Here is a 23,011-nt window from a genome sequence, read left to right as displayed (position 1 = left end):
CCATTACCTTTATCAGATGTTTCTCAGGATAGTCCCTCAATATATGAGCTGCAGTTGTCAAACCTTGCTTAAGCTCAACTTTTAAACAGTCATCAGTTACAGTTGAGATTAGAATTAACAGGCTTTATAAAACCTCCCAATTCCAAAATATATATAATTTCAATTAATCTTACCAGGGTAAGGTTATAGTTAACTTAAAGCATGCCTTTTATAGCCAACAGTCTAAGTAAACAAATTAATGTCATCTAAAAAGGGGGGGGGGGAGCCCTTTCAGAGACTAGCCCAAGGTCACATAGGAAATAAATAACAAAGCTGGGATATGAACCCAGGAACTCTGACTCCCAAATGCAGAATTCTTTCAATTGTACCATGCTACTAAATATTCAAAGATACAATTTGTGAATTAGCTAAGCCATTCACTTCTCCCCTCTCCATTGGACTTATGCCTCATTTGAGCATAATGGGGGAAAATAAAGAATAAGCACTAGTCAATTGTGGTACTAGTTAGTAGCCCAGTTCAGGAAAAAAAAGTGTAAACTCTTGATTAAAATGTAAATTATGGTATTAATAAAATTATCCATGCCATTCCTGTCCTCCACTTGGACAAAAGTGAGAACTTACTATAAATCTAAACACATTTGGTGTTCTAAAATTAGCCAACTAAAGGGTCCCACTGGACAACTCTTCACTATGCTTATCGTTTAAAATTAATAATATCAAAATGTGACATAGTTCTTCTTTACCTCTACTTCTAGAAACTTCACATTTCTGCTCACTTTAAAGTTTACAAAGCCATTTCCCCAACAACCCAGTGAGGTAGATAGTACAAGCATTATTCTTCACATTTTATACATTTAGAAAGTTCAGATCATAGTGATCCAGTGACTTGTCCACCCGGGCTCCTGACCCATAACTCTAATTCCTGCACTCTTAATATTAAACAATACTGCCTCTAGTCAATTCAACAAACATTTATTAATCATATGCTACGTACAAGGCAGGAGGAGGGATCGCATTCCAGAAATGCAGACCTTCTGTACAAAGACACAGAGGCAGAAGACGTAGTAGATGGAAAAAAACTAACAGGTCTGTTTGACTCCATGAAGGGAATCATGTAAAATAAGATTGGCAACATAGGTGGAAGCCATATTGTGCAGGGCTTTAAATACCAGCCAGAGTAGCTTGAATTTTATCCTAGAGGCAGCAGGAAGCCACAGAAGATGTTTGAGTAGAGGACTGCTTCTAGTTCTTGTCCAGTAAATGAACACACACCTTATATTTTCATTCAGGAAAGTATACTTCAAACTCTTGAGTACAAATGGTCTCTAGGCACAAAAGGTATAGGATATGACAGTGAGCCAAGGAATCATGAACCTACAATAATTGGCAGCAATACAATCACCAAAATTATTACTTCTGTAAGACTCACCAGCTGAAAGGACACTGCAAACACCCACAGGACTGTAATAAAAACTGGCTCTGAGATTAAGTGAACCTTATGCTTAAATTCTAGAAACAGGTGTTAACTGGCTAGCAAAAGAGATGGCCCGAGAAAAAGGGCTTGCTTACTTAGGTTTTAGAGCAGCCATTATGGCACTTGTTCCTCAATTTTCTGCAAAAACTGGAATCCACATTTACCTGTAAGGCACATAACATGCATGTGAGCATAAGTGGTGCCCGATAACCAAACAAGTTTTATTTAGCCATTATTATACACTCAGTACCGAATTATAACATTTTTTTCGTGTTTATACTTATTAACACAAATTCAAAGAAATGCTCCCAACTCTTCACCCAAGCCCATATATGAACTAACTCCAAGTTTTAGCCCTCTCTTAAGGACACGAAACAGGCCAAATATTTAAGAACTTCTATATTACTAAAGGCCTGATAAAAAAAAATTTTAAAGCTTCTTTTTCAGTTATACGTTCTAGCTAACATTTTTCAAAAAAAACCCCTAACTCCAAGTATAAATTTAGAAAATATACAACTTTTGGACGCGGGGGGGGAGGGGGCCCGCGGCGGGGGGGGGCGCGGGGGAGGGGCGGAGTTAATGGGGGAGGGGCACCACATCACCTCAACAACTTTAGAGATTTAGCAAATATGAGCTAGAGGTTCCAATCAAAGCTCCTGAACTATTTTATTTTATGGGATGAAAAAAAATTCGATATTAAGGATTAGCCAGAAAATTGAGCATAATCCTTCGTCAACGTGAGCCCACTTCGGTTCAACTTTTTGAACTGCGGGGCAACGGTCAGCGGCATTGGGGGGAAGAAACCCAACTTCTCCACAATGATCAACACGAGCGAGTGAAAGGAGGCAGCTACCTACAGATTCTTCCCCTTCTACAATGAAACCTGCCCCGACCTGAGGAAAATAACAGATCGGGGGTCAGGGCGAGGGAATCTGGGCTGGTGACTACCTAGAGGGAGTGGGTAAACATTGGGGAATGGCCTCCCTCTCCCAACCACCGGAGCGTGGGTTTGACCACAATCCCCCAATTAGAACCTTCTGGCTGTCCCCCGGGAATAAAAGTCTAAGCAAACATCACCTTGCTCGAATCTGGACAACCCGGGGGTCGCTTTCAATATCTCGGCCAGGATAGAGCCACCGCGAGCAGGAGAAGCCCGCAGAGCGGCTGCCCTCGCCTTGGGGGCTGAGGAGAGAGAGGCGCCTGCGAGGCCCCAGCTCGGCCCCAGTCCGGAAGTGCCTCGGCTCTGCGCACGCTCCGGGGGCTTTTCCCCTTGCGCGCCTGAGCCCCGCTACACTTAAGAACGGGCTTTCTCTCACTTCAGGGTCTGCATCGCACAGGCAGTGCAGGGGCCAGACCACTAACCGCCCCCACCCCCACCCCGCCCCCGGAACTACCCACCTCCCCCTCCCCCTTTCCCTCTCCCCCTCCTTCTGCTCCTCCAAGGAACGCTCGGCCCTCCCCCCTTTGCTAGCTACCCCCCCCCCGCACCGCGCCCGCGCCCGCCCCCGCCCCCGCCAAGACGCCCTGGGCGCTGCACGCTGAGGCCCGCGGGGCCCGGGCGGTTTTCTACCTCAGGGACTCAATGGTCATGTCTTCCCTTTGCCGCGCCGGCTTGTGCGACCGCAGGGCGCCGCTCTTACTCCTGCCCGGACCGGGAGAGGCTCAAAAGGCGCAGGACTGCTTGTGGTCGTCGTTGTCGTCGTCACCGTCCCCGCCGCGGTCGCCGCCCCGCCTCCCGCCCCACAGCTCAGAGGCCGCTGCAGGAGCCGCGGAAACAAAGCGCCGCCGCCGCCGCCGCCGCCATTTTGTTGGGCCGAGGCTCGGGCAGGAGAATTGGCGCGTCCTCCCTCCGCGCCCTGTTCCCTCGCCCATTGGCTAGCGCCTTGCCCGGGATGAGTTCCTATTGGCTGCAACAATTCACCATCTTTTGGGCCCTGTTGCTAGGGCTGGCCATGTCATTTAGTTGCCCCACCCATTTTCAAAGGGATCCAAGGCAGTCCACAGTGGCCTGAAAGTAGTAGTGACGTGTCTTCGCTTCATCCTGACGGTACATTGCCGTCCCCTCCCTTTGCAATATGATGTGTTAAGGCCAACAACATTCCCCTATAGCATTCGGTCAGCCCATGGCCCAGGTCGTGTGCTGCTGAGGGGGTGGCACAAAGACAAATGGGATAGGCAGGGTTTAAGTCCACCCAAAACTTAAAATCTAGATGGGAAGTTGGCACATGCACGCGAATAAATGTAATGCGAAATGTTGACTCCAAAGGGTCGGGGAGCTGGTGGGTGCGGGGGTAGGGGGAGAAATTTCCTGCATCTGAGAGAAGGAAGGGGGAGGAGTGTCGGAGAAGTCGTTACTCTGGCTATGGCGACTGAAGGATGGGTAGTCAGAGAAAGGGAAAGGGAAGAAACCAGGGGATGGGCTGCTAGAGGGCTGGCAAGCAATGCAGTTTTCCTGGGGTGTATGTAGGGAATATAAGGGAGAGAGTACTGAAAAAAGCATGTTAGAGCCAAATTGGGCAGAACCTCTACGCCAAGATAAGATTAGATTTCTTAGCCAATTAGGGAACCATGGAAAGTCTTTCAGCGGTAGCATGGAGGAATGGGGGTTGTGCACTACGCAGAGGAATCGGCAGTAGTGCATACTTCGAATTGGAAGAAGTAGAAAATGGAGGCTGGAAGACATTTTAGGAACCTATTTATAATCCAGTGGAGCCATAAGGCGGGGCTTAACTAGGAAGTGGAAATGGGAAGGAGGGGATGGACCCAGGACATATTACAGGAGTAAAATTGACAGGATTTAGATTAGAATGGGGGGGAGGGGGGAGGGGAGAAGGGAAAAATGGAGGATTCAAAGACAGAATTTTTAAAATAGGTGATAGCTGAGATTTATAAAAGCACTGTAAAGTTTCACAAAGCACATTTCAGCCATTATCTCATTTGAGCCTCCAGAAAGCCCTGGAAATTGGCAGACTGAAATGAGAGTTGGTACTACAGCTATTATTATCCCCATTTTACAGAGAAGTTAAGTGCCTGCCCATGGATCAAAAGATCTCAAGCGTCGCAGTCAAGTAGATCTTGTGTTATTGTACAGGGCAAGGATGAGTTTAGAGACTTGAAGAGAGTGGCTATTTGAAGCAGCTACTGTGGGGAATATGATAGAGAGGCAACTTGAAATGAATTACAAGATTGTTGAATGGCTGTGAGAGCTCATATGAGGTTAAGTAGCAGGAATTTCTAGTGGACTCAATCAGTACAGTTTTGGCTCTCTCCACAGCAGCACTTCAGACAAAGAGCACAGAATCTTCGTCTGAAAACCTCTGAGGACAGGTCATTAGAAAAATCTCTAACATAGATGCTAAAGCCTGTGAAAAGGAGTCAATCAATAAGCATTTGGCAAGCACCTACTATGTTCCAGGCATTGGAATAAGTCTGAGGATACAAAGAAAGGCAAAAAAAAGTTCTTGCTCTCAATAGAGTATAATGGGGGGGCACAACATGCAAACAACTACGTACAAACAACAAAGGGAAAACCCTAGCATTAAGGGGAATCTGGAAAGGCTTCTCCTAGAAGCAGGGAATTTTGTGACGACTTGAAGGAAGCCAGAGAAGCCAGGAGGCAGAGAGAGAAGGGAGAGAATTCCAGACAATTAGAGCTTGTGTAAATATCTGGAGTCAGGAGATTGAAGTGTTTTGTTCAAGAAACAACAAGGACGTGGGTGACACTGGATCACAGACTACATGGCGGGGAGTACAGTGTAAGAAGATGAAGGGGGGGGGAACAGAGCATTTTATATTTAATCCTGCAGGTTATAGGGAGGCTTTGGAGTTTATTGGGGGAAGGGGGTGTGATGTGGTCAGATCTATGCTTTAGAAAGATTTATTTGACAGCTGAGGGGAAGGTGGACTGGAGTGGGGAGAGACTTATGGCAAGGAGACCAACCAGAAGGCTGTTGCAATAGTCCAGACATAAGGAGATGGTGGTCTGTACCAGGATGTTGGCAGTGGCAGAGGAGAGAAGGGAGCATATATGAGAGATATTGTCAGGTCATAATTGATAGGACTTTACAACAAATTGGATATGGGGAGTGAGGGAGAATGAGGAGTAACGTGACACCTAGATTGTAAGCTTAGTTGATTGGGAAAATGATGGGTACCCTGGATAGTAAAAGGAAAGATAGGAAGAGAGGAGATCTTGAGGGAAAAGATAATGAGTTCAGTTTTGGACATGTTGAGTTTAAGATGTCTGTTGGATATCTGGTTCAAGATATCTAATAGGCAGCTGGACATGCAATTCTGGTGGTTAGGAGAGAGATTGGGTCTGGATAAGTACATCTAAGAATCATCATCAGAGAGATGATCATTGAATCCATGGGAGCTGATGAGATCACCAAGTAAAATAGTACAGATCAGGAGTAGGGAACCTGCAGGTGGGAAAGGGATCAAGCCTTGGATATAAAGCTTGGGGTCCTTCTTCCTCCCCACTAACAATGGGACAAAGTGACCAGAAGTTAGAGTGACTGACTTGTGGCTGAAACCTTCTATATATGTTAAATATATCCCCCATTAGAATGTGAGCTCCTTGAGAACTGGAACTGTCTTTTCTCTTTGTATCCCTAGAGCTTAACACAGAGCTTTGCACATAGTAACTGCTTAATAAGGGCTTCATTCATTCATATGAAGATCAAGAAAAGAAGCCCTGTAAGTATGTGGACAAACACTAAAGAATACATTTGATTTGATGACCCGCCTGGCCTCATAGACAAGGTAGAGTGGCAGGAACTACCAACAAAATGGCCACCAAATAACAATAGTACTTAATTTCTTTAATTGCTGACAAGATAATTTCGTGGCAAAAGTTTAGTTGTAATTCAGATGAAAGTAAATATTTTCAAAAATACATAATCTAAAAGAGAAAATAAATTGAATATGGCTTCAAAAAAAGACGTTAGGTTGAACCTGATCATATCCCCTAGACTAATAACATTTAAAGGAGGAGATAGATATAATTCTAGCCTTCTTCTCCCTCTTTCTGAGGAGATCAGAGTGGCCACCAGTCCCAACTTCTTACTTCCTCTCCTGACAGGAATTAAAGTCTCCTTTGGAGAAGGTTGGTGGGAAGAGGAAGAAGAGGCTAGGGATGTCTATTCTGCCTGCTGTAAGCCACAGGACTTCAACCCTCACCACAGGTGAATTCTTCTCTACATTTGGGCGTTCGCTACATTTCCTTATAGAAGCTGGTTCTTCTTGCTGCTCCAATTACTTTCTTGGTCTTCTTTTATGTCACTCTACCTCTGGACCATCCTTTCAAGGAACTATAAAGAAAAATACAGACATTTCGTGTCAAATTATAGCATTGCAGTAAGCAGATGTTGTGACCAACTTACATGAATGTACCAGATCATCAGAACACACACTACTGCATTCCTTTTGTTTGTTTTAAAATATCTTTTGTCTCTACATACAGATGTAGGAAGGAAAATACTCTGATTAAAGGTGATCGCTTAAGGATCGGAGGATAAGGATAAGGACAGAGATTACTTTTCCTCCTCTGCTCCAGCAGCCTCCTCGTGATAGCAACCCTTCCACCCCCATTGGTGAGTTCCTCCCTAAAACCTCCGTTTGAGGAGGCACTAACACTATCTGTACTTGGTTCAAACCTGGCTCCGCCCTTGATTCCTCAGACTACTTCATCTCCCCACCTTCAGCTCCCTTCTATGTATTATCTTCCCCCCATTAGCAGGCAAGCTCCTTAAGGACTAGGACTGTCTTTTTAAAAAAAAAAATTCTATTTGTATTTGTAACATTTAGCATGGGGCCTAGTACATAGTAATTTCATAATAACTGCTAAATCTCTGTCTCTATCCTCTCTCTCCCTCTCTGTCTCTCTGTCTCTCTCTCTCTCTCTCTCTCTCTCTCTCTCTCTCCTCTCTCTCCCTCTCTCTCTCTCTCTCTCTCTCTCTCTCTCTCTCTCTCTCCCTCTCTCCCTCTGTCTCTCTCTGTCTCTCTCTCTCTCTCTCTCTCTCTCTCTCTCTCCTCTCTCTCTCTCTCTCTCTCTCCTCTCTCTCTCTCTCTCTCCCCTCTCTGTCTCTCTCTGTCTCTGTCTCTCTCTGTTCTCTCTCTCTCTCTCTCTCTCTCTCTCTCTCTCTCTCTCTCCTCTCTCTCTCTCTCTCTCTCTCTCTCTCTCCCTCTCTGTCTCTCTCTGTCTCTCTCTCTCTCTGTCTCTCTCTCTCTCTCTCTCTCTCTCTCTCTCTCTCTCTCTCCTCTCCCTCTCCTCCTCCCTCTCTCTCTCCCTCCCTCCCTCTCTCCCTCTCCCTCTCTCCCTTCCCCTCTCTCTCTCCCTCTCTCTCCCTCTCCCTCCCTCCCTCCCTCTCTCTCTCTCTCTCTCTCTCTCTCTCTCTCTCTCTCTCTCTCTCTCCCTCTCTCCCTCTCTGTCTCTCTCTGTCTCTCTCTCTCTCTCTGTCTCTCTCTCTCTCTCTCTCTCTCCCTCTCTCCCTCTCTGTCTCTCTCTGTCTCTCTCTGTCTCTGTCTCTCTCTCTCTCTCTCTCTCTCTCTCCCTCTCTCCCTCTCTCCCTCTCTGTCTCTCTCTCTCTCTCTCTCTCTCTCTCTCTCTCTCTCTCTCTCTCTCTCTCTCTCTGTGTGTCTCTCTCTCTCTCCCTCTCTCCCTCTCTGTCTCTCTCTGTCTCTCTGTCTCTCTCTCTCTCTCTCTCTCTCTCTCTCTCTCTCTCTCTCTCTCTCTCTCAGCGGAACATTACCCAGACAATTGGCAGTAAGAAATGATCAAGAAAGAATAGTGCCTGGGGCTTCATAAATGTTTATTGATTGATTGGGTGTATGGGGTGTAGAGGACTAGCACCTCTGGTGGGAGGGCTTGCTGAGCCCTTTTCAGGGCTGCTCATCCACTTTTGGTGTCCACCTGCCACCCAGCTCTCACCTGTGGCTTCAAGAAGTTGTAGCACTCTGGTAAAATCGGCTAGGCAGAAAGGGGTAACTGAGGGGTCTCAGACCAGTCAGTGAGTGGGGGGAAGGCATCTACCCCGAGCATGTGAAGACTTTCCTGGGCAGGATGTTCCAGTGCTCATGAAGTCAGCTGAAGCAGGCACCGTGGAGCACATAGAACTTGGTCAGACATTGAAGATGCCAAGGTCATTCACTGTGTCAGGGGCAATCATTAGTCGTCTTGACTTTGATGGCTCTGGAACTGATGACTTTCTGCAACTGTGCCTCAATTAAATCCAATTCACAGACAAATCAAGATATCACCTGTGATCTCACTCGTCCTCTTTGAAAATGAAGGACAGGGGCAGCTCGGTGGCACAGTGGATAGAGCACCGGCCCTGGATGCAGGAGGATCCAAGTTCAAGTCCGGCCTCGGACACATAATGCTTACTGGCTGTGTGACCCTGGGCAAGTCACTTAACCCCATTGCTTGCCCCCCACCAAAAAAAATGAAGGGCAAAGGATATTTGTTGTTGAGTCCATTTCAGTCATGTCTGATGCTGCGTGACCTTATTTTGGGGGTTTTCTTGGCAGAGATATTGGAATGGTTTGCCATTTCCTTCTCCAGCTCCTTTTGCAAATAAGGAACTGAGGCAAACAGGGTTAAATGACTTGCCCAGCTAAGAAGGGTCCAAGGTCAAATTTGAACTCAGGTCCTCCTGAATCTAGGCCCTACATTCTATCCACTTTACCACCTAGCTGCCCTGATTGGAATCTGTTTTTATCAAACTTCATTCCTTTCTGTCCCCATTCATGCTCAAATGAAGGTTATCCCCAGTTAATGTAATACAGAAAGCCCAGCCTTCCTGAGTAAATCAATTGATTGTAAATTAGGTATAAATAAATCCTTAATCAATTTGAATGGCTGAACATAGCTTTAGATCATTGGATAAAGGCAGATGACACCATGCAGGAAATATCTTATGACTAGTTGAAGAAAGTCATTCTTGCCCAGTAGCTCAAGTATAAACCATCAAGGCAGTTTAGAATTACCCATTCTAGCAGCATGTCAGTGCAGGTAAAAGATGGAATTACTTCTGGGCGGAAGGAGAGAGAGCTCAATGACAAGGTGACAACCTTGTGAACTTCAAAAGCTCAGAAGATCTGGAGTGCCCATTAGAGCCTTCAGCAGCACCCCCTGGAGTGCCCATTAGAGCCTTCAGCAGCACCCCCTGAGAAGCAGTGCCTGAGAGCAATGCCTGCTTAGGGTGCTGAGAGTCACACTGAAGATGAACTAGGCACACCAGGAGAAGGCAGCTTCAGAGCTCTATAATGGTCCCAAGTCTCCAAGACTAGCAGAGAGTTATACCTAAAGGGTACTTCATGAGGACTCTGAATAGAGAAAAGGACTCTCAGTAACCAGGAGTTCCATGTGTTCTTTTTACATGTGGCTCACTATTTTGTACTTTGAGCCCACTTCCTATCCCATGTGTATAAGAGAACTATGTAGAGAAGATTATTTCTGTAACAACTGTCCTTTCTACACCTGCCTAGTAAAACCTTTTTGTAAAAGGTGATTGGTGCTACTGATTGATAATCAGTGGGAAATAACAATGGCAGGGGCTCATGATCAACCGTACTAGAAACTTTCGTCTAGCCTCTCACAGTTACTAGCTCCTAGAACCCTGAGAACAGTAAAAGTAGCTGCCCTGGGGGGTTCCACCTGCCAATGCAAGAGGGAGTTGGGGAAATAACCCCAGAGAGGAATGTTATACTTTCACATGTGCAGTTTTAGTTACCTAACCCCTAAGGATTTGCTTATTTTCTTCAGTTTTCCACTTAAATTTTTTCTTCTCCACTCCTAATTGTGATCACCAGAGTTGGTGATCTTACAGTGAGTTCCCTTGTAGAAATTATATAGCAGATGTCCCAGCAGTACATTTGGCTCTACTAAATGGATGAATAGATAGATAGATAGATAGATAGATAGATAGATAGATAGATAGATAGATAGATAGTTAGAAATGGAGATCTGTTAGGTGATATATATATATATATATATATATATATTTAGGTGAGTCATATATGTGTGAGTAAATTATGGGCTTCTGATGCTTGAGTTGATTATTGGAAAACGAAATTTAGGAGGATGTACTATATTGAGGTCTGTTTTACAAAAGATTGTGATTATAGCTGAAACATCTAAGAATCTTTGCAAGTAACCTGACCCAAAGAAGCAGATGTTCTAGGAGAAGCCCCTCTCTTCAGAGCTGCTCTAAGTACAGGCCTATTCCTTAACGCCCAGGAGGAGATGTTTTCAGAAACCAGACGACTACATGAGACATCTGTGTCTTAAAAGTTACTAGGAAGGAGATTTAATGCTTGTATTTCCCTTTCCTTCCTTCCCCATGCACCGCTATTTCTGTAAGGCCTACTTACTCTGATAGAGTTTGGCAAGGGATGGAGTTTGGCAATGTGTCGATCACAGGTGGTCTCAAAGACCAAGGGGTGAATTGTTATAAGATTAAGATTTATTATTAAGGTTTTGGGACCATCCCCTCTCAAGTTAGTCACACTAAAATAGAGCATCTGGGATAAAATTTCTTTAGTCCCTATTCCAATAGATTGGAGTTATAGCATTAGAACAAGCTGAGATACTAGCCCAAAGTATACAAGAATCTCATAGGGTTCTCCTAGCCCTAGAACTCATAATTACCTTATAGCTTTGATAAATTGATTCCTAAGAAACTCATGATGATTCAAATTTTGTATTCACAGCATTTTTCCTTCTGCAATCATTACTTTAGCTTTACTAAACATTATGGAGTGATAGACATACATGATTTTTACTATGCCTCGATTTGTAACTTTAATCTAGCTAAGTGACTCATGGGAGGTGTGGCCCCCCCAACAATCAAAGGAGGGAATTGTGAAATTGAAAATTGATTTTAAAGAAAGAGAAAACTTACTTAACCCAAAAGTCAAGTTAATTCAATCAAAGCTGCTGTTGTCACTCCTTAATTCCCCCAAATCACATGTCTTATTCCATCAGGCAAGTAAACATATACATATCTAATTCTAGAAAACTCTTTATACAAGGTGTTCCCCAAGTCTTAGATTAGTTTTAAGCTATCAAAGCTTACTCATGATTATTTTAAGCTAAAAACTAACATGAAGACTTTTGGGACAAACTGTGTGTGTATGCATATATATGTGTGTATATGTATAATATATATAAAATGAATAAAAGGTAATTAGCAGGAAGGCACTGGGAAGGGGCAGAAATCAAGAAATTCCTCATGTAAAAGGTGATGCCTGAGCTGATCTTTGCAGGAAATTAGGGATTCCAAGAGGCAAAGATACAGAGGGAGTTCATTCTAGGAATGGGGGCCAGCTGAGACAAGAGATAGGGTATTGTGTGTCCGAAAGAGCAAGAATGTCAGTTGGGCTGGATTGCTGAGTGTGCCAGCTGTGTATCTCTGAGCCTCAATTTCTGTATCTATTAGTTAGGAGTAAAACTGTCCTGCCTATTGCACAGGAAGATTCAATGAGATTATGCATATAAAAGTACAATGAAATAGTGAAGTACTAGACAAATATTAAATGTTAACATAATTCACCAGTTTTTAATGACAAATTCACACATGAAATTTCATAATAAAATTACAATCATAGGCCTATAAAAATCCACGGTAAAATCACCATCTTTCTAAAGCATAAGGAAGCACATTTCCTTTGCAATGAATTCATGTCTGACAGGATTTTAATGGTAAACACATGAGTAATCCCGATGTACCTCTTACTAAATGAATCGGGGCCCTCTTCTCTCCCTATGCTCCCCCTTGGTGATCTCTACTACTCCTGTGGATTTAATCATCTCTATTTTTATAATTCCTAGGTCTACATAGGTAGTCCTAATCTCATTTCTGAACTCCAGTTCCTGCTTTGCCAGACACTTGTGAGAAATCGAAACCTGGATGTCCTATGGACATTTCAAATTCAACATGTTTAAAAACAAAACTCATAATATTCTTCCCTAAACCCATCCCTCCTCCAAATTTCCTTATTTCTGCTGAAGAAAGAACAATCCTTCCAATTAACCCTGTCATCCTTGAATCTTCACTCTCACTCATTTATCAGTAAATAAGCATTTATTAGGTGACCTGTCCAACCGGTTGTTCAGTCCCGTAGGCCATTGGTCCATAAAATATACTATCATTGATGTTTTATTGCATTTTTATTTATTTTGTTAAATATTTCCCAATTACATTTGAATCTGGTTCGGACCAAACTGGGGATTGTTGTAAGCCACATGTGGCCAGTATTTTTGTTACCTTTGCCAGTAGACGCTACCTGTGTCAACATCCCTTTCATCTGTAACAGGTGTTTACTGTTAAAAGAGATGGTCCAAGAACAAGCTGTTCCCTTCCTTAGGTTTTAGAATAACCACAATGGAATTTCTTTCTTAATTCTTTGCATAAACTGGAATCCACATTCACCTGTAAGGTGTATAAAAAATTTGCATGTGAACATCAGGGGTGTAAACAAGGTTTACTCAGCAAATTCTGATTGGTGAAGTCTAGGAAAGTTGAAAGAAAACATTTCTAAAAAAAAATCTATTTTGCTTGAGAAGTAGCTGGGTGTAATAAAGAGAATGCTGGACTAAGTCAAGAGACTTGGGTTCTAGTTCTGACTTCACCACTTCATAGCTCCGTGACATTGAATAACAGCCCTGACGTTCCTCCCCTGAGTTGAGGAAAAAGCAACATCAGCCACAGTGAAGCAGACCAGAACTTCTTAAACTATAGGTCATGACCCCATATGGGGTTGCAAAAAATTTGGCAAGAGTAAAAGGTTTCTGAAAGCACAACGACAAAAAAAAATTAAAAATCAAACGTGTAATGAATCTGAGGTATTTCTGGCAGTGCTTGCCCATGATGCATCACACAAGTTCACTGCAGCCTGGGTTCTGAACACACAACATTCACACTTTGCACTGTGCATGCCCTTAGGCCACACAACTCCAAAGATCAAATGGGCTGTGAGTGGAAAAAGTTTAAGAAGCCCTGAAATAGAGGAGAAAGAATACTAACCTGATCCTAGCTTTTTGACTTGGCTCAGCATCTTATTTATTACTTGTGTGACTTTGGGCCAGTCACATAACCCCTCTGGGTCTCAGTTCCCTCATCTCTAAAATAAGATGCTTGGACTAGAAGATCTCTTGAGATCCATTTCAGTTCTAAAATTGTATGATTCCAAGTAATTGTCTAAGTATATAATTTAGGGATGTATTTCTGAAGAAAAACAGACTCAACTGTCTCCAGGATAAGAGCAAGCTACACAAGGAAAGATTTGTTTTAATAACTTAAATAAAAAATTTCCCCAACACTTTGACCATCTGATGTCAAATCAGATGTCTGAGCCACTGCACAAAGATTCTTCTCTTACATTATGAAGAGTTTTAGGCATTGAAGCTTTTTAATAGGCAAATCAGTCTGTGTCTCAGAGCCCTAAGCTAGATAATGTTTATTTCTCATAAGCCAGTGGGAATTCAATTAATGATGAGATTTTTTCTAAGAAGGAGGAGGGATTCTAAACTTAAGAGGATTATTTCATAATTGAAACATTTAATACTTACTCTTCCATCCACAGATCATTTAAAAAATTGTTACTAGCACCAACAGGGTTGTGCCAGGCTATTTCCTTCCTGGTAATGGAACTACATGGTGCATTCTTATCTCAATATGATTATGAACTATAATGTAGAAGCACAAAAACTAGTAAAGACTCTGTACCTCTTTTTCTTATAAAATACAAACTCCTTAATTGTGAAAGATCAACATATTCTAAGCCCAAACCCATCTGATAATTAGCTAACATCATGATCAATAGCAGAATTAACCACTTTTATGCCAGAGGCAAGTTGTAATCACCCAAACAAGCAAAGCTGGTGGGTCAACTAGGTGGTGCAGTGGATAGAGCACCCGCCCTGGAGTCAGGAGCACCTGAGTTCAAATCTGCCCTCAGACACATAACAGTTACTAGCTGTGTGACCCTGGGCAAGTCATTTAACCCCATTCCCTAGCAAAAAAAGCAAACAAACAATAAAAACATCAACAACCGAAAAAACAAGCAAAGTTGGGAACAAGCAGAGGGTATTCCTGTCCACCCCCAGCACAGAACAGCACATTCCTATCTTCATCTGCTTCTGCCACTGAGATAGAAACAAAACCGGATGACCTGTGATTTTCCATACCTGACTAACCTGCTGTGTCAGAAATAGTACAGTCTAAAAATATTTGACCTAGACCTTTCATTTATGATCTCCCTATCTATCTCAGTGGTTACTAAAGCAAAGAAAACTAGGTTTCTTGATGTTCTAGAATAACTTTTTGGCTAGACTTGAATGTAACAGACAACCAAGGTGACTCAGAATTCACAATGAATGACAAGAAAAGTAAGCTGTTTTACATGTTTAATAGAGAGTCATAGTTTCATTTACAATCCTCTTTTTGTATCCTACTATGCATAAGGAATGCTCATGCCATTTTGTGTTTAAATTCAGAATTTTTAAAAAAATCTAATTTCATAACAAATCAGCATCAATAATAGTAATCCTCTACTAATGCCTCCCCATGGAGTTTGGGGTGACCATGGGTTCTCAAAGGCTGTACATATGGAGCACAAGCTCTGGCTCGACTTAGGAAATTGACGGGGCTTTGAGCCAAGCTAGGCAACAGACTATGGCTGCAATCTGAGGGACAAGAATTAGCAACTTATCATAAGGTTGGCCGCAGAAACTCATGAAACTGCCTACTGATGGCACAGCAGGGGACTCTAAGGTACTTATAATAGTGTTCAGCATGCACTTTGCCACATGGCAATTTCTTCGGAGTTTAACAACAACAACACCACCACTTTAAGGTTTGCAGCACGCTTTACAAATATTATCTCTTCTGATCTTCACAACAACCCTGGGAAATAGATGCTAGGAATAAGTGACTTGCCCAGGGTCACACAGCTAGCTAGAAAGTGTCTGAGGACTTTTTTTGACTTCAGGCTCGAAGCTCAATCTACTACGCTGCCTAGCTGCCTCTTTATATGTGTTTTTATGCTGAATTCTAAAATGCAAATCAGATTTCTGTAAATGTTTAAAGGATCGTGAAGATCAGCTAGAGGAGACCTCAAAGGCCATCTAGTTCATTTTACAGATGAGGAAACTGAGGCGAAGGGAGGGGATGTGCCTAGCTCAAGGCCAGATTTGAACATGGGTACTCTGACTCCCATGATACGGCTACCTCCAAGCCTTACATCAAAGGGCAGGTGATTTTTTTACATCAATTAAACATTATGAAGCAATAATAGGGTATTTTTTAGTTGGGATGGGGGTAGTGAAAAGTTACTTGTTGGCTCTTTCATGCATGCTGTGTGTAATTCCAGCTTCTGTGTCATGTGGAATGGCAGGGGTATGTTCACTCGTGTTCAGTCATGCCATGAAATCTCCAATTTGTAGCAACTGTTCAGTTGTATGCAGGACACAATCTTGTAAACACCATTGTTGTTTCTAATATGGTTTTCTCAAGTGTTCTGTACTTTGCAGATATTGATTTGCATTACTTAAATTCCACAGTACGCTCTTAAGTATTTTTCCACATAGTTTTTGTTATATATGTAGTGAACTAACTTTTAAATATCAAATAAGAAACTTTATTCCTCTACTTAAAGAAGCATATGGACTGTATGTTGGCTCAAAAATAGGTGATCAGGATAAGGTTGAGGCGCATCACTTGTGATATGTCACTTATGTGAGACTACTAACTAGGTAGATATACTCAGGTAGGCTGGAGCCAGCTCAAACCAGAGCTGATTAATACATTTTCTGTATGAACATTTAAACTTTGGAAATCAGCAAATACTACAAATTGTGGTTTGATTTATTATTTTGTTGATTATCTAGACTTAAGAAAGAAATAGAGAAAATGTTAATATCATAGATTAAACTTAAAAGTGTGTCCTATGTACTTCTCCCCGACCCTGACCCCACAAAAGCTGATTATTGAACATTTGCAACACAACGCTAGATACATGAATCTTGTGACGTGCTATTTATGATTCCTTATTATTTGGAGATAGAAAATTCATTGGACATAATGTTATTTTTGCTTAACAAATATAGCAGGGATTACCTCCACGTCTCAATATAACATATAAAAATCCAAGTCTACCATTAGCTATATTTAATAGCTATTCAAAAACCACCAGAAACTTGGAATTTGGATAAAGGTGAACTAGTGATTCAGTATGAAATGATAAAACTCAGTATAAAAAGATAAAATCTAGTAAGGCAGTGATCCCTTACATGAAGGAACTTTTCTGTCTTCAAATTCTCATTTAATAACTAAAGCAGCTTGAATTATTAAACTCAATTAAGTGACCTTACTGTGATTTTAAGTTCTAAAAATTAAGTTGAACTGACTAAAGGAATTGACTCTCCTGCCAGAGAGGACCAAAATATATTCAAAACATCACACATCTCTGAAAGAGCATTGAGTATGAAAAATAATTATTGAATATCTATGAGGATCTGAAAAGGATTGCTTTTTTTTTTTGAGGATTACAATTTGGCCATACCAAATACCACTGCTTTATTTCTAAATGGGCTGGCAGAGATTTAAAAAAAAACCCAAAATACTACTACACTAAAACAACAACATTGGTTTCAAAACAAAGAACCAATTCTGAGAAAGAAAAATATATAAGCCCATCACTAGTTAGTCTTGTAAAAAAATTTCTTACCACAATTGCACATTAAATTTGGTTTATTTAAAAACAAAAGTTAAAAGTGATGGGTCGACATGAACATTTTCTTTATCTGAAAAATAAAACTTCCAAGAAACAAGTCAAAAATCAGAGGAGACATTAATGGGTCCAGAAATAAGGGGAAGTGATGAAGTTGAAATTAAGAACTGCAGCAAAAAAAAAATTTAAGTCACCAAAACCTTCTTAGGAAACTACAAGCAGAAAATTATCAAGAAATTATTATAGTCATCTTCTCAAAACCTATAAAACCTGTGTAACTCAAAATCCATTTTTTAGATTCACATTTGTTCTTCACCCTGAAAAACCTAGGTGTTACTAGAGATGAGCATAAGGAACACTTCCATCCAGAAAAATCTCTACAATGGAAAAGTGATACCGGAGCACACGGAATCCAACCATGCTTGCTAATTACTTTTGAACACTTGGGGAGGCATGTCCCATAGGTCAAAAAGAAATCATCAGTAGACACATTTTGGTGATTCAAACAAGAACAATTTTGTTTAGTAACAAACATTTTTTAAAATGTGAAACTATGATATCCATGAAATCATGTGGGTGATAGACAGAATTTTAAGTTGTATTTGAAATGAGTATAAAAATACTATAAGGTTCACCTGGTTTTATGGGTGTGGCAGAATACATTGGTCTTCTGTTGTTCCCTGTGAGAATAGCTCAAATTGTAACAACTTTAACCAAAGTCAATAAACCTTTGACTCCAGAGTTAAAATCCAAATAGATAATTACTTTCACTCTTTTCTGCAACTCAACATTTACTAGTCCCTGACTCAAACTTTGGCAAGTAGCTGAAGCACGTCTATCTTTAGCCATTTAACTAAGACAATATTGAAAAGATTTATTACATTTTTTCAGATGAATACGATAATGCTCACATGCTTTGAGATACTTTGATGAAAGATAGTAAGAACACAAATCCTTAGTGACATATTCTAGAAATCCAGATTTTGGCAGAGGTTTTAGGCTATCCTCAGGGGATTCATCTCAGATTACAAGATACAAACATACTGTACTAGTGAAAGTGGCAATTTGCCCAAATAGAGCAGATGAATTGCTTGAGTTTTGCCTTATTTAATATGCTGTACCGTCGTCTCCTGTGAGAGTTGGAATCCTGTTGAACAGCTGCTCTTATTTTTCTTTTTAAACTTACCTGGTAACTTCAGAAATTTTGATATTTCAGCAGTCCCCTCCATACCACAGCTGGGTAAATTTCCTCGTTCCTTTTTTCTCCTTCTTTGAGGTTCACTCAACCCATATCTACCACCCAATCACTCAACCCATATCTACCACCCAATCAAAATTCCAGTTGACTGTTGTCAACCGGGCTTCAGAACACTAACTTTTTTCCCCCAATAATTTCAGTACTTGACTCACAGTCTCTTCCTCCTCATCACACATTACCCAGATGCCTTCTGCCACCATCTCTTCCATCAGCCATGTCTCACATGAAGAGGTAGGCCTTCTCCTTGCCAAGGCAAACCCCTCTACATGACAAAGTGATCCCATGCCATCTTGTCTTCACCAGCAGATTGCCCCCTCCATTATCCCTGCTCTCCCACTTACCTTCAATCTTTCCTTGACTGTTAGCTGCTTTCCTACTGTCTATGAATATACTCATGTGTCACCTATCCTCAACAAACTCTCACTTGGATATGTCCATCCCCACTAGCTATCATCCCATTATCTCTTCTCCCTTTGGTGGCTAAACTCCTTGAGAAAGTCATCTACAAGATATTCTTCTGCTTCCCTTCCTCTCACTTTCTTCTTAACTTTCTGCAATCTGGCTTTCAACTTCATCATTCAGCCTAAATTAATTGTTCTTTCAAAAATCACCAATGATCTCTGAATAGCCTTTTTCAATTCTTACCCTTCTTGGCCTCTCTGCTGCCTCTATTGTTCACCCTTTTCTCCTTGATACTCTCTTCCTTCTAGGTTTCCATGACACTACTCTATCCTAGTTCTCCTACCTGTCTGACTGATCCTTCTCAGTCTTCATTGCTGGATCTTTATCCGGGTTACAACCCCCTAAAGGTAGGTGTCCCCTAGGGCTCCGTCCTGGGCCCTCTTCTTCTTCTATACCATTTCACTTGGTGATCTCCCATGGATTCAATGATTATCTCTCTGATGATGATTCTCAGATATACTTATCCAGCCCTAACCTCTCTCTTAACCTCCAGGCTTGCATGTCCAACTGCTCATTAAACATCTTGAACCAGATGTCCAATTGACATTAAAAGCTTAATGTGTCTTTTTTAAAAAAAACTATTACTTTATTTTGATTTATCAACAATCAATTCCATATGCTTTAAATTAAAAAGAAAAAAACAAGTTTAAAATTTTTCTCCCCCTTCCTCCCCACCCCCCTCCCCAAGATGGCACACAATCTCATATAGGCTATACATTTACATTCCTATTAAACATATTTTCAAAACTTAACGTGTCTTGAGCTGAACTCATTATCTTTTTCTCCCCATGCCCTCCCTACTTCCTAACTTCTCTGTTACTGTCGAGAGCATTACCATCGTCCTAGTCACCGAGGCTTACAACTGAGGTGTCATCCTTGACTGTTCTCTCCTCTGACACTGCAAATACTCTTAGGCAGGCCCCCATCTCCTTAATGCCTGCACTATTGCAATAGCCCTTCTAGTTGATCTCTGCCTTAAGTATCTCCCCACTCCAGTTCATTCTCACTCAGCTGTCAAATAAATCCTCCTAAAGTGTAAATCCGACTATGTCACCTCCTGCACTCATTAAACTCCAGTGGCTCCCTATTGTCTCCAGCATCAAATATAAAATACCCTATATGACACTCAAAGCCCTTGATGGCCTGAACCCTCTGACCCTGCCGGTCTTCTTATACCTTATTTCCTCCCATGTACTCTGTGATCCTGTGACACTGACCCCCTTGTTGTATTTCTCATGAGACATTCCATCTCTTGACTCTGGGTATTATCGCTGGCTGTCTTCCACGCCTGGAATTCTCTCCTTCATCTGCTTCCTAGATTCCTTCAAATCCCAGCTAAAATCCTATCTTTTATGAGAATCCTTTGCTGATCTCCCTTAATGCTAGTACCTACCCTCTTTTGATAATTTCCAATTTATCCTGAATATAGCTTGTTTGTACATAGTGTGACCCCAAAATTCCAATTTGTATCAAAGAGAAACTGGGGCAGGACTCCAATCCCTAAAAAATATGGATCACTGCTGAGGCTAGTCTTGGATCCCTCTACCTCAGCCCTGAGCTTTTTTAAAGCAATTGAGAGCATGCCAAAAATGGATTGAGGTGGTACAACTCCTCAATTGGTCATTTCCAAAAGGAGGAAATCCACATGTTGGTCAAGAGGAGGAAGTGGAACTTCATGTTTGGCTAAAGGAAGTTCCTATATTTGACCAAAAGAAGGAAGTCCCATATTTGGTCAAGGGAGATGTCTATCAATCACCAAGGTTTAGTCATCAAGCTTTCCAGATTATTATCAATCATGAGTCTTTAGTCAGTGACTAGGCAACAGGATTCTGGGGCGTTCCAACAAAACGATGGGGAAGCTGTGGTTTTCCGGAACAGAGCAAGCGACAAGAACATTTGTGGATAAGTAGAGTGGGGGGAGGAAGGGGGACGTAGTGTAGCAAGTCTCTATCTTTATCCCTAACGCAAGTTAATACTGGCCTAAATAACAAACTATAAATCTACATAGTATAAATCTGTCAGTTCTAGTCATCAACACATGGATATTATCATCAATACATAATGGATTAATTAATCATAACTCTTATCCTGGCAGCATTTAACTACTATTACTGGGATATTACTGTGCTATAAGGAATGACATGTGATGAATATAGAGATGCATGGAAAGATGAACTGATGAAGTAAATAGAATGAAGTAAGCAGAGTGAAAAAAAAAACCCAACCTTAAAACAATGTCAATGGAGAAAGAACCATACACACAAAAATCAAGTGAGTGACACATAATGAAAAGGACCAGTATGAATTGAAAGAAGATATATGAGAAGACATCTTCACTTATCCTCCCATTTGGGTTTGATTTGGGTTGATCAGAGGTTGGAGGTCCACAAGTGTTGTACATTGCACATATTTTCGTATTTTTTCAGTGTATTCATCAATTATTGCTGATTTTTTCCTCTTTTTGTCATTACAAAATACAACTTGTTATATAGACTAGCTCTCTGATGGGGAGGGAGGCTAGAAAAATTATGTTGATTAAAAAGAAGACATCAATAAAAATTTATTTACAACAAAAAAGTAAAAAAGAAAGTTATGTTTACTTTCCTAAACTTTAAATATCTCTTCCATAGCATCTTTGAAATTTTTAAAAAATGACTTCAAAAAAGGGCACTCGAGCTCTCTCCCTAGGCATCGTTGTGTGAGTGTCATCATCTTTAAACTCAGGGTGGCAATCCCTGAAGCACTAGGGAAGACAGGGCTACCTGGAAATTGATTTACTTCCTCAAGATCATCTAGCTTTTGGAAGATTATCCAAAATGCTTCACTGTGGGAACAGACAATGTGGGTTCCAAGCAGATATAGCAGATCCAGATGGCCCTCCATGGGAAGGCTGTAGTGTCGATGGGAAAGAAAAAAAACCACCATGATACTTGGAGCCATTCGTGGGCATCTGAAGAACAACCCTGCTCTGGAGAAACTGCTACCTCATATTTGGGGTGATGTGAGCTTTGTGTTCACCAAGGAAGATTTGACTGAGATTAGGGATATGCTTCTTGCCAATAAGGTGCCAGCTTCTGCCCATGCCAATGCCATTGCCCCATGTGATGTCACTGTGCCATCCCAGAACACTGTTCTGGGTCCCAAGAAGACTTCCTTTGTCCAGGCTTTGGGTATAGCCACCAAGATTTCTAGGGGTACCATTGAAATCTTGAATAATGTGCAGCTAAGGCTGAAGACAAAGTGGCATACTTGAATATCTCTCCATTCTCCTTTGGGTTGATCATTCAGCAGGTGTTTTCACAATGGCAGCATCTATAACCCTGAAGTGCTAAATATCACAGAGGAGACTTTGCACCTTCAGTTCTTAGAGGGTGTCCATAACATTGCCCAATTGTTGCATCAGTACCCCATTCTATCAACAATGGGTATAAGCAGGGGGCAGGTAGGTGACACAGTGGATGGAGCACTGGCCCTGGAGTTAGGAGGACCTGAGTTCAAATCCAGCCTCAGACACATAACACTTACTAGCTGTGTGACCCTGGGCAAGTTATTTAACCCCATTGCCCAGCCAAAAAAAAAAAAGGTACAAGCGGGTTCTTGGCCATAGCTGTGGAGACTGATTATACCTTTCCAATTGCTGAAAAGTGAGCTAAGGCCTTCCTGGCTGACCCTTCAGCATTTGTAGTGGCTGCCCCTGCCGTGGCAGCTCCAACTGCTGAAGCACCTCCTGCTGCTGCTCAGGCCAAGGTAGAAATGAAAGAAGAGTCAGAGGAATCTGATGATGATATGGGATTTGGGCTGTTTTATTAGCCTACAAGAAACACCTGTCTGAGCCAGTTTTATTTGTGAAGCAAAGAAATAAAAGTGGTCATTAAAAAAAAGTCATTCAAACATATTTTATGCCTGTGGTGTATTTTGAGCATTTGGCCAAACATGGAGAATTAATTTTTTTTTAATTTTTATTTATTTTGAACTTAAATACAAAAAGAGAAAAAAAGAACGTTTCCATGTACACAACACAACATAAAAAGAGGATTCAATATAAAACCATGAATTTCCATTTCATGTTGTTTACTTTTTTT

General features: G+C 41.6%; 1 protein-coding gene and 1 pseudogene across 8 annotated transcripts in view; one reads left to right on the top strand and one right to left on the bottom strand.

Moving 5' to 3' along the window:
- The window catches only part of ATRX (ATRX chromatin remodeler), a 209,273-nt gene extending 205,975 nt beyond the window's left edge, over nt 1-3,298 (bottom strand). For 5 of the 8 annotated variants that reach the window (XM_020964560.2, XM_020964563.2, XM_020964564.2 and 2 more), the window contains exons 1-2: nt 3,045-3,296; nt 1,570-1,638 (exon numbers count right to left, since the gene is read on the bottom strand). In XM_020964560.2, coding sequence (XP_020820219.1) covers nt 1,570-1,589 — 20 coding nt within the window. In that variant the 5' untranslated portion in view covers nt 1,590-1,638; nt 3,045-3,296. Of the gene's footprint in view, nt 1-1,569; nt 1,639-2,551; nt 2,639-3,044 lie in introns of those variants that run through there. The other 3 variants (XR_013483696.1, XM_020964561.2, XM_020964562.2) reach the window with 3 other exon arrangements.
- Nucleotides 3,299-20,779: 17,481 nt separating this feature from the next.
- On the top strand, nt 20,780-22,739 carry LOC110193046 (large ribosomal subunit protein uL10 pseudogene; annotated as a pseudogene).
- Nucleotides 22,740-23,011: the final 272 nt, after the last annotated feature.

Source organism: Phascolarctos cinereus, unplaced genomic scaffold, assembly GCF_003287225.1.
Source record: "Phascolarctos cinereus isolate Bilbo 61053 unplaced genomic scaffold, phaCin_HiC Scaffold_8;HRSCAF=390, whole genome shotgun sequence".
Classification (NCBI taxonomy): domain Eukaryota; kingdom Metazoa; phylum Chordata; class Mammalia; order Diprotodontia; family Phascolarctidae; genus Phascolarctos; species Phascolarctos cinereus.
The sequence above is the reverse complement of the archived record's forward strand: the minus strand, read 5'-3'. Positions and strand labels throughout refer to the sequence as shown.